The following is a 12659-nucleotide window of genomic DNA, read 5'->3' as shown; positions in this document are numbered from 1 at the left end:
GGACACAGAGGCAACAGGAGGCTTGCAAATGAAGAAGTTTGGGCAGATACAGAGATGGGGAGAAAAGGCAGAGTAGCATTAAAAAAAAAAAAAAAAAAGACATGTTTGTAGGAAAACTGACATAATTAGTTCCAGAGATCTCCAGATATCTGTAATTGCTGTAAGAATCTAATGTGGACTGTTGAGGATCAGTAAGAACCACACCTGAAAGCTGCAATACCTGTTACAGGGACTTTTTTCAGTTTCTTGGAGTCTTAGCATAGGTAGGGATGGTCTGCTGAGAAAAATTAACGCTGCAGGAGGAGGCTGTATACCTTTTTTTTCCCCCCAGAATATAAGCCCTCTGCTTCTGTGACCCTACTGTGCTTAGTAATGATACACCAAACATCATGGTGGTGAGACTTCAGAGTGCTTTAATTCAATTTGCATTTATTTACCTTTGCAGAGACATGAAGAACTTGCTTAAAAATTAGTGTACTCTCCATTCCACGTTTCCTTTAGTCTCAGACCTACAATTTTATTACAAGACTGGGATGTGTTTGTAGAGCTTCATTTATGAAAAGTTTTGCTGTCTGCTCTTGCTTAACAAATCAGTGCTGGAAGTCTTAACTTTCCCTGTTTATTGCAGCAGCTACAGCCAACATTTGTGCACAGTTAGCACTTTTTAATGGAGATGTTTGCATATGAGGTTTTGGTTTTATGGAGGTTGAGGGCATGCATATGGAATGATATGTTGATGTGTAACTTGACCTCTGAAGTAGAACTGATGCTAATCTTTAGGAGTTGGTAATTCATTAGTAAAAAAATCTTTAACCTCATGTGATGTTCTGCCAACTTGGTTAGATAGTTGCAATGTTCTGGTCCTTCAGTTAAAGCTTTTATTTTCTTAACTTAAACTACTGAAGATTCCAAGAAACTGAAAACAGCCCCTCAAGTAACCATTGCAGCTTCTTATTGACTATCTGGTGGCTGCACTGTGATTCAGGCTGTTTCATTAATGTATCTTTTTGTCTTTTCTCCTTCCAAGATGTGGATAAAGTACGTGCAAGTTCGTGTAGGGCTGGCTGGGATCCTTGAATGTATTGCAGGTTCTTTTGCCAAATCACAGGTCTTGCTTTACCTTTGATCTTAATGCATCCTGTTTTAATCAGCAACAGACTTTGAATGATTTCGTAGGTGTTCACTGAATGATTTCCCAAATCTGATCCATAGAATAAAGTTGGTTTCATATTCTCTGCAGGGTGAATTTGAGTCCTAGGTAAGATACAAGCACTTTCAAGTTGTAAAACAGGTTTCAGATCAGTTTAAAATGAAACACACCCATTTTATATCATATTTGCATTTTCTGAATATGGAAAACTTGAAGTGCTCACCATTTCTAAGTCATTTTTAATTGGATAGTACTCTTACACTACTGAAGTTATTATACATGTGGTAATGATACAACTGAAAATGGAGATTAATCGTAACCACAGGGTTTCCAACATTGATACAAAACATTTATCTTGATTCCCACATATTACTATAAAATTTCCCAAGTTGATCATAATCCACAACTCAACAGGATGTTTCCTTTTTCATTTTCAGATTTGATATTTGCAAGCTTTGTGCCTTGACAGTGATCACCATGGACAGTGGTAAGTTTAACTTGGTGATGAATGTGCATTCTGTATTGTTCCCCATGAAAGGGGTATTAGCATCCCCCAGAATTGTCCTCCTCTCAAAATCCTAGTCAGTTTGCACGAAAGTCTTTGCAATGGAACTGATTTTAGTGTTACGTATCATGCAGATCTTTGTCCACACTAAACTGAATTGGAATTGTACTACTGTTCTAACATAGAATTATTATCTGCATGTAATATTTAAGTATGCGAGTGGTGAGGTGCTGGCAGAGGCTGCCCAGAGAGGTTGTGGATGCTCCTGTACCCCTGGAGGTGTTCAAGGCCAGGTTGGATGGGGCCCTGGGCAGCCTGGTCTGGTATTAAATGGGGAGGTTGGTGGCCCTGCATGTGGCAGGGGGTTGGAGATTCATGATCCTTGAGGTCCCTTCCAGCCCAGGCCATCCTGTGATTCTGTAATGTGGCTGCAGAACAGAGGACACAGAGCTGATTTCCAGCTTTGTGTCCTTCAGTTTGTGTTCCTAAGCTCATTTGAGTAACTTCAGAATCTCACAGCAGAAATCGCTTTTCAAGCTTTACAAGTGAATGCTCAAAACATTTTTCAACCTTTCTCCCCTGTGCAAATCAAATAGTTTTATTAATATCACCAGCAGAAAGATTCACATTTATCAGTAGCTTCAGTTTTCAATTTCAAGTGAAATGCTTATTTCTGCTGTTTGTGGCTTTTATATCCCTGAGTGCTGGTAAAGAGACAGAAAATGGGAGCATCAGCAGTAGTTTCAACAGAGCTGGCTTTGGTGACCATAGTGCCATGGACTTTGCTTTTGCAGCATTTCTGTGTCAGAATATTTTTCCCACACCGCTGCAGCCTGTTTTTCCTCCTCTACAGACCTGAGGTCAGTTTTCTTTAGTTGTGACATCTTCAGCTGGCAGGCTGACATACTTATCCTCACACATCCTTGCCTGATTTTTCTTAGTTCTAGTTGCATTTCACCTTGCACAGGTTTTCCTGAGAATGTATTATAAATTGATCTGGATGAATTACTCTCTCCAATAATATTGTCAAACTAAGTTTTTTTAATAGTTTTTTGATTAAAAAATTTTTGCTAAAAACCAAGTATTGTTTACACACAGAGCACTACCTGGAGTAACATCAAAATGATTGTTTCAATCTTTATCTTGTATTTGTTAACTGATCTTAAAGTGAAAAAGTAGGCTTAATTGTACTACTGTTATTCTAACCATGTTATTTTTTCCTAATCGTTTTCAGTTTCATATTAACAGCTGCAGTGAATTCAGCAACATCTTTGTTAGGTGGGCATCCAACCCAGGGAGGATTTTTCCACACTCCTATGCAGTTTTATAACTGAATATTTCCATGATGACAGTCAGAATACTAAATCAATGTGGTTTCTGCAACATGATACCATTATCTTTATACACGAGAAAGTGACAGATTCTTATTAAATCATTACATTTGTCAGTGCCTGAATCAAAATTGCTTTGATCAGTGCATGTATTTTTTTCATTGCTGCTTTTTTATTGACTTCTCAATAGGCATTTAAAGTAATTATGAGTGTGCAGAACTTTATAAATGTCAGATCAAAACAAGCAAATGAACAATGTTGTACTTCGTTCTATCTAGTCTTACAAGGTCAAAAACTGTTCCCGATCTGGTCTAATCTTATTTGATCTTTTATCAAATAGATTCAGAGTTAACGCACGTGGCTTAGCCTTCTCAGTGGGTTTTTTTTGTCTTTGTATGTATTGTGACAGAAGAGAGACGAATCCTGAATTGGGGGGAAGGGGAGTGTGGTTTTTCTTTTATAAAAGTATTTTAGAAATATTTAGCAAAATATTGGCCATTCTTGAAAATTGGATTGTTTTATGTTTGGGCAGCTTTGAACAGCTTTGCTGTTCTTCATCAGTGTATTTTGCAGTACAAATATATACTTGTTTTTGAAAGCAGGAATTGTACGTACTTCTTGAGAGCCAGTAGTTTCAAATCAGGATGTTTTCAGCTGTCTGTATTTTCCTCTTTATTCCTTTTCCCTCTGCATCCAGTACGAAGCTGTTACAGTTTCTCTTCTCTCTTTTCAAGGATGAACTCTTTCTATGAAATGAGATTCCTTATGTTTTATCCCTTGAAGGAGGGGAAACTTGATTTACAGTGCATTATCTACTCCTTGTGACAGCACTTAGGAGAGTCAGGTCTGTAGCTTATCTTGCTTCAAGAAAGCTCACAAGAAAGGTTGGTGAGAAGTAGGTTGAGAACAGGCATTCCCGATCGTGACTGCATGGTGGCTTCCTGGTGTCACCAAATCTTTCATCTCCCCGCTTTTGGGCGATTGCTGAAGCATGTGGAAAACAAGCCAGTTCTTCAGGCCTGGAGAGGAGTCAAGAGAATTGTGTGAGGAGACAGAAGCCATCCCTGTCCTTCTCTTTGGAGGAGAATTTTGAGTATTAGTTTGTTATTTAGGCAGTGAACTTAACACAGTAGGAAACGCCGTGGTGGCTATCAGAAACCAAAGTTGCAGAAGGCAGATGTAGATCTGTATGCACAGAGACTCTGGCAGCATTGTGAATAAGGTAATTTATACGGTGCATGAATACCACATGTATTCAACTGGAAGTGGAGGAATGACTGATTATCTTGGAGTTTGATCTTCAAAAACCTAATCCTTTGCAAAAGGAAGGTGATTGTCTAATGAATTTTAGCAAAGAGATTACAACGTGCATGCTGAATAAAATGAAATTAATGTGAAGTGGATAAGCCTAATTGTAGTAGTATTCCCACTGCTGAAAAATGCTGCCACATCTAACTTCAGTAAAGCAAAAGTGTAGTGACCTATCTTTGTAGACTTGCAGGCATCCTTTTTTACTATTCAAATAAGAGGATTAGGGTAGAAATAGAAGACTGATTCATATCAAATCATAGATAAATCATTGTTTAAACCATTTGGTCTCAGTCTTTCTGCAGACAGTGAGAGTTTTGTCTTCATAAGATAATCAGAGGTCCCAGATTAGCTGTAAATGAACCAGTGCAGAAATGGTAGCACTGATGAGGAAGACAGTATGAGTATGTTAATATGGCAGTGCATTGAATTGTTAGCCCCTATTGCTGGCAGTGAGAGCCCAAGAACAGTGTTGCATTGATACAGTGTTCTTGCTTCCTGACCTGAAATACCTGAGGATTTTCTGTATTGTTCACTGCTGGTGTACCTTTGGAGTAACTCAGCCTGCTGGATTTTGAAGTGTTTCAGTTATTACATGTTACTGTAAAAATCATTAGGTCAGGGAATTTGAGGGAAGAATGGAATCTTAAAAGAGCTGAAAATAATCTTCTCCGTGAACAGAAAACTAAGGAAAGCAAAAAAAGAGTAGCTTTATCAGAATTTCAGTTGTCATTTGGCGTTATTTTATTTGCTTCAGCAAGTTAGGTGGGGTTCCCTGAATTATGTAAGAAGATGCAGTGAGCCTGCTTCCCCTACACCTCCAAAAGAGTTGATATTTTGTGGCTGACATTTCTGAAATAAAGGCAGAAAGTCTGCTTCAAAGTTGTGTAAGAAAACAGATGGGATTAAACTTTGATAAATGGTGCTGTTCTGGTGTATACAACTGGATAATATTCAGAAATATTTGTAGCATCAAAGACTTCCTGAGTATTCTAGCTGTGTTGCCCTCAAGCAGTTGCAAATATCTCCTTGGATGTTGGCAGACAGGTTTTTGTTTGTTCTGTGCTAGTTTGACAAATCATTTTCACTGAGCACATGGCTGTCTCTTCTGGGCACAGGCTGTTCTTAGGCACAGGCTTCGGTCTTGTTTAAGCATATAGGAGCACGATGCTGAATAGGGATCCATCACATTTTTGATTTAGCAATAACTACTGAAGTTGTAGACCCAAATGTTCATAATAGTGAACAAAACAGAAAAGGCCTTTTATCCTGTTAAATAAAGGGGAAGACTTTGAAAAAGAATGTTGCCCAAATGGACATTTTCTTTGAATAGTTTCACCATGAGGTTTTGGGAATGTTTTAGTAGTGACCATTATTTGCTCTCCTCTTATTCAGTGTTCTTAACCGAGGACAAAGCCAATTCTGTGTATAAAAGATACCGAAGAGCCAACAAATTTTTGGAAGAATTAAAGCAAGGTGATATAGAACACGAATGCAGAGAAGAAATTTGTACCTATGAAGAAGCAAGAGAAGCATTTGAAAATGAGGAAAAGACGGTATGTTTTGTTGTCTATATATAGATGGGGGGTGAGGTATCTTGCTACTAATTTGTGAGATATGGTGAATACTTGCGTATTTTCCAATATTACAATAGATTTGTTTTCCTTTTGACTTGATTCTTTAAGTAACTGAGGTCTGCATTGGAGATGGATAGACCTCACAGCAATAAATTTGGAATCTTTTCTCCAAATTAAAAAAAAATTCAAAGGGAAGTCTCAAAGTAGACTTTGCTCATAAAAGTTTTATGCAGGTAGGCAGCTTGGGGAATATTCACTTTCCTTTTCTTCCGACTGTCATTATCTTTTATCATTATCTCTTTGGCAGCACTACTTACCTAAATAGCATGTATCCTATCATCATGCACTTAATCCTAACCTCCATATCACAGATACTATTGTTTTTCTTGGTTGAAATGATAAGAGTTGTGACTGTTACAGGGAATGTATAGGAGCAGAAGTCAGAAGTCTTTGTTTATCTCACACCTTATCTTATTTATTGAATACGTTCAGGTAAAATGAGTGAGTGAAAAATCATTCTACTTAAAATAGGGACTATATCCCAGATGCTGGCATAGCTGGCTAGAATGTTCTGTGGCTGGATTATTCATAGTCTTAAAAGTAAACAAAGACAAGTGGCCTTCTTGAAGTTAACTTCTGCAGACCCTCACAACATACTGTTAAGCAGCAGCAATCTAAAACATAGGAAGGATAACAATTTTAATGCTGCCATATGTTATTCAAGGGCAGTGATATATTAACTTGACTGGAATGAAACAGATACTGCCCACACAGAATTGCGTAAGTCTGTCACTTTCTGTAATTAAAAGAAGCTTGTGGGCCAGCAGCTCTGCACGTAGTAGCTGCACTGTACGTTGTACCCAGCATAACTTAAATTGCCTTCCAACAAATAATCACAGCATGTAAGTTTTGGTAGTGTTGCCTGACATATTTAATGCAGTAAAGTCAAGATATTTTTTTTTCTAATTCAATACAGACCTGAATGAAATTAGATTTTATCCTCAAATTCAGTCCCAAAGTGGAGAAACAGCTGCTAGAAAATGTGACTTGGGAAATTAGCAGGCAAGGCCTCTGGGTTAATGGGCAAAGTGGCACAGAGAGCATTATGAATTTATTTTGGAATAACATGAGTGATGTGTCTAACTCTTCGCTGGCTGTTTTACATTGAAAACAACAACAGAAAAGCCTACCAAACACTTTAAGTTTCTGGCATCTTTTTGTTTGTGTCACACATAGGAAAGTGGAGAAGACAGAATGGAAACTTTTTCATTTGTTCAAATGAAGCAGTAGGATGTGTAGTGTTTCAATTCCTATTCTTTCAGAAGCTCTAAAATGCATGCACGGTCATGTTTTTTACCTCCTAAAGTTGATGTGGCAATTCCCAATGATATCACTGCGTAATTAAAAATAGTGTGCACAAAACTAACACAGTATCACTAATAGCCTAAATATGTTGACTAATGATAAGTCAAACTGATGACCCATGATAGGACCCAAAGAAGCAGTATGAAGTGTGTCAGAGGAAGGTCAGGTTGGGTATTGGGAAAAGGTTCTTTACCAGGATGTTGTTTGAGCACTGGAACAGGTTCCCCAGGTCAGTGGTCATGACACCACACTGCCAGAGCTTAAGAAGCATTTTGGCAGCCCTCTCAGTCACAGGGATTGAATTTTAGATGTATCTGTATGGAGTTGGGTTTGATGGTCCTTGTGGGTCCCTTCCAATTCAGAAAATTCTATGGTTCTGCATTTCCTCTTGCTTCAACTTCTTGTAGTCTATTATGTATTTAGAAACATTTTGTATTTCAGTAGATAGGCTTTCCATTGCAGAGGTGTTTAAGAAATAGTAAAATAGAAATGGTCACACTTACTATTATGCCATAACCTTATTGTCGCAGTGCAGGGAGAATTTCCAATAAGATCCTCTTCCATTATCCAGTCCTATTACTGTATGTGTTTTAGTTTAGCTGCTTTGATGTCAGTAGCTTGCTGATGTGCAGCCATGCCTGACCAGCCTAATTTACTTAGTCCTTTGTTTCCCAGCTATATCCATCCTTACAGCCATTTAATAATAGTTGATTTCTGGGGACAGAGGTGCTGCAGAGCGAGGTTATAATATAGCATGTTTGTAATAATGAAGATGCAGTGATTCTGTAGCATAGATAGACAGAAATTCAAAAAGATGACGGAGCTTATTTATCTCATGTGAACTTTGTGTTTGTATGATTGCTTTTTTGTATTTTTTTAATCTTGTCCACCGGGTTCTTCACTTCTCTGAAGTCTTCTGGGGAGGTGTGCATCTGAGTTTGTAATATTAAAATAATATCAAACAGTCCCCTCAAGTTATATTTGATGTTTTCTTTTTTGAAAGTTTTCTTAGAAGGTAGCATTGTGTGCATTAAACATACATACGTAAATGTCAGGCAAATACTGAATGCCTTTCATATTGTGTAGGCTTGGGGATTTTCATATCTTCAGAAGTATAATGTAAATTGATACAGTTAATAATATAAAGGTAATACTCTCAGGATAGCAAAAGCTAGATGGCAGGAAACAGTTTGCAGAACTTTGTGGCACTGAGTGGAAAAAATGAAATTCAGTGTTGACAAATGTGATGTGCAATAGGGGAAAAGGGATCATTCCTCATAAATATATGTATGTGTGTATATATATATAGATAGATATACACATGTGTATGTTTGCCTCAGGAGAAAGATCTGAATTTATAGATTGTCTTTGAAGACTAGAATTTGTAATGCTTAGCAGTTAAACAAAAAGAAATAAAAGCCTGCATGTTAAGAATCCTAGGAAGGGAACAGAGAACAAAATGGGAAATGTGGGAAATGTAACTATGCAGTTGTTCACTTGAATCTTGAATGTGTCATGTATAGCTTTAAAAAGCAAATAAGTGGCTGAGGAAACTCCAGAGAACCCAGGAAGCTAACTAAAGATATTGAAAGATTCAACTATAGATTGAAAACTGTTAAATCAGGGAACATGTAGTAGATGTCAGTAAGGAACATGAAGATTGAACAGAGATGAATCATTTAACATCCTTCTGACAGTGGAGCTTAAAAGGGTCTCAAAGGAAATAAAATGCAGGTTGAGAGCAAATAAAAGCATCTCTTCTCACCTCAGGTAGTGGAGCTGTGTGACTGGCCACAGGAAGAAGCTTACATAGCTTCAGAGAAGATGAAAACAACTGGGGAACATTGAATAAAAGGGTTCAGCTTTATCTAGTGGGAGTTTTTGAAGTACGAATATGTGAAAGCTGTGAGAGTATCACTCTCTACTTATGTCTATACTCTTCTTCTGACAGTCTGTGAGATTTGTTGTCAGAAGGTAATAAATTAGGTGACCCCTACTCTTCATCCTGTAAAACTATGCATATGTAGAAGGTATAACCAGGTAGCACTGTACGTGATCACTAGGCAGCTGTCAAAGGTTGTTGGGAGGCTCAAAGTTTGGCAGAAAGTGACTGTGCAAGATACATGGGTGTGATGGAAGCTCACTTCTCATTTCTCGTACATTAACTCTGGTTTTAAGGTGATACAGTATCATTTAAAAAAAACAAACTCACATGCATTTATTCATAAGTGTAAAAAGGCTAAAGTGCCTAGGAAGCAACTCAGAACTTGCCAGCACCAGCTCTAAAATGCTGTGATCAAATAAGATGTCAGTCAGTGTGTGTCTGATTATGAATGCTGGGTAAATATCTGGAAGAGAAAATGAAAAACTGAAATTGAGGGCGGACCAGAAGAAGACAGTGTAGCAAGTTTGCTCACTTCCCTTTATTGCTTTTTTTTTTTTTTTTTTTTTTGTATCCTTTACCTACTGAACTGATTGGCATACTATTAGTCCACCTAACAACAAGTCAGATGATTGACCAAAAGTCATTTGAGGCTGACAGTGCTGCTAAATATGGCAAAGGCTTCAGCCAAAATTCTCAGCAGGGTACAAGACTCTTTAACTTTGATGTGGACCAGTGTTTGGTTCAGTGTTCACATCCAGTTGACTGAAGTCAATTCTGTTCTAAATAGTGATAGTGAAATATTAGACATAAAGGGAAAAAGAATGTTGCAAATTGCCCATAACGATTTGTGTGTGATGCCCTTGAGGATTCTTAAGAGCTATTTCAAACTGGATTTGCCAACATGCAGTAAAGTAGTACATAGCAGGAATTCATACTGAATTATTTTAGGTCTTTCTCATTGCAGTTACCTGATGCTGTGGCCTACTTATTGTAGTTTTTCAGCCTTTTAAGACATATCTCCTTCTCTGGAGATGTTCAAGACTCGCCTGGATGCCTACCTGTGCAACCTGCTGTAGGGAACCTGCTTTGGCAGGGGGGTTGGTCTCAATGATCTCTAGAGATCCCTTCCAACCCCTACAATTCTGTGATATGCCTTGCAGTCCCAGCAGTGCAGTGCCTAAGGGTGAATGATTCTGGAGTGTCTTTTTCATAAATTACAAGTTCTTAGTTTCATCAAGTAAAAAGTTCTTTTTTGTTCTCCTGGTTTAAGAGACCAAATACTGTGGAAGGGATGTTTAAGTTTTCCAACTTTTGAATTGCTCTTCAATACTCTGTATGAATTCTACAGTTATCTCCTGGAATTTCAGTATTTCTCCTCTTGTTTTTCCTTAGCAGATCATATGAACCCTCACTCTGTGCAAACTCATCAGAGTTCTCTGTGAATTTGTTTGGTGATGGACGGTACTTGACTTCAGGTGGTTTGTCCTGCTTGTGCTACCACTTTGCAGAGCAGCATAGCTGTGGGGTGACAGAGCAGAAGGAGGAGCTGCTTGGCAGTGAGAAACTCAAACCTGAAGTGTAGGATTCTTGCAGTTCTGGTAATTCTGGAGGGAAGGGTCTTTATGGCTCCCCTTGATACCGAAACCTTGAGTTTAGTACACTAGTGAGCTCTTTTTCAAAGTGAAAAATTAAAACATTTTTTCAATGACTGTTCTTCGTATTTTTTCATCTGTGTGAAGACCTTTATTCCTGTCTCTGCAATACAGCCACAGACCTGAAGCACTGTAATTTTTGGCAGAGGAATGCATGTCCATAGTCCCTTGGCATTTCATTTGCTTTGCTTGTAAATGAAAGTGGACACTAAACTACTTCAATCCTTAAGGCAGTTTAAATTCTTACATTAAGCTCTTTATGCACCTGCCCGGTCACACCATTAACTTGACCACCCCCACAGCCATATAACCTACTGTGAACTAGCTGCCCTCCACTCTGAAAAAACAGCTTTTCTGCTGTTTTGTCACCCTGCAGTGTAACGAGAAGCAGTGCTGGTATTTCAGTTTCATGAAGAAGGTACAGGGATATTTTCTCAGGTAGATACTGTTGAGCTAGAAGTAACATGGAAACATTAATAGAATACCAATTACAATTTATCACCTTACGTTAAAGAGGACAGGTTTCCTTACAGTCTGAAACATAAAATGCATTGCAAGGTCAAAATTGGCTTTTTTTCTAAATTTTCATCTCAACCATCTTCTACTAGAGTCTCTGAAATGAAACATCCTTGCATAGTTTATTTGCTGACTTCCAGCAAATCTTTGCAGCTTTGGCCTCAGAAACAAATGCTATACCATCTCCTTGCTGCTGGTGAAGTAACAAAGCAGTGAATTGAGAAGCTTGGTTTCAGTATAGAAAGCTGCAGTTAATAATGCTAATGAATCTTTTTTTCCTGCTTTAGTTGTGTGTTTAATATTTAGTTCTGTTCAAACCAGATGGAAAGACAATAGGTAACAGGTCTGGCTGTGTGTAGATTTGATGGGGAAAGGTGGGGTGTTTGTTTTTGTAGGACTCTCTTCCTATTATGAAGAGACCCGAAGTCCTCAGTTACATAGCTCTGAGATCAGTTTGGTTATGTTATCTGTCTGTGTGACACACTGTTACACTGTTGTGTTATCTGTGGTGACACACTGGAACAGGTTGCCCAAGGAGGCTGTGGATGCCCCATCCCTGGAGGCATTCAAGGCCAGGCTGGATGTGGCTCTGGGCAGCCTGGACTGGTGGTTGGCGACCCTGCACATAGCAGGGGGCTTGAAACTAGGTGATCATTGTGGTCCTTTTCAACCCAGGCCATTCTATAATTCTGTAATTCTATATGATTAATGCTGTTCACATGGTAGTAGTTATAGAATGTAGTCCTGAACTTAAAAGAAAAAAAAAAATAGATGTGTATATATATATAAGGTCTTATCTGTCTGTGCACAAAGTCTGATAGACTAGTTAAGAAATGGTAGTCATTTTTCCTGGTGAGAATTTTTGAAATACATTCTTGCAAGATGTTGTTACTTGAAATGGATGCTCACATAAATCTGAAGAGGTCACATCTCTGCATTTTTAAAGGAGGCTGCAGAGTTCAGAGTATCTGGCATGGGTTTTGTTCTGCTTTATTTTTTGCTTCATGCATTGCTATAAAAAACTGTGGAAGTGTTTCTTGATAGGAGAGAGCATACATTGCAGATGAGGTAGGATACACTTTTCTTTATATTAGTTTTGCACAGCGTAGCACTGCATAGCAAATGGGAAGCTGATGTGATCTTTGTGCTCCTGCTTGTGCATGTTAGTAATGTAACGAGATTGCTTTCAAGTACTAGTCCTCCTTCATCTGTTTTTTCCTTTTTATTTTCACTTTTCACTGTTCCATTTTTTCTATAGCTGTGTTGCCAAAGTTTCTAGAGTGTAATAAGCTGTGTAACATTCTTGTGCTGCTGAAGCTGTGTTTACCTATAAAGAGAGGATTTGAGGCAGCTCAGAATAGATTGACAAT

General features: G+C 38.2%; 1 protein-coding gene across 1 annotated transcript in view; it reads left to right on the top strand.

Moving 5' to 3' along the window:
• The window catches only part of PRRG1 (proline rich and Gla domain 1), a 31722-nt gene that overhangs the window by 12529 nt on the left and 6534 nt on the right, over positions 1-12659 (top strand). The window contains exons 2-3 of the mRNA XM_048946006.1: positions 1588-1637; positions 5690-5850. Of these exons, the coding sequence (XP_048801963.1) occupies positions 1588-1637; positions 5690-5850 (211 nt within the window). The remainder of the gene's footprint in view (positions 1-1587; positions 1638-5689; positions 5851-12659) is intronic.

The sequence above is a fragment of the Lagopus muta genome, chromosome 1, assembly GCF_023343835.1.
Source record: "Lagopus muta isolate bLagMut1 chromosome 1, bLagMut1 primary, whole genome shotgun sequence".
Classification (NCBI taxonomy): Eukaryota; Metazoa; Chordata; class Aves; order Galliformes; family Phasianidae; genus Lagopus; species Lagopus muta.
The sequence above is the reverse complement of the archived record's forward strand: the minus strand, read 5'-3'. Positions and strand labels throughout refer to the sequence as shown.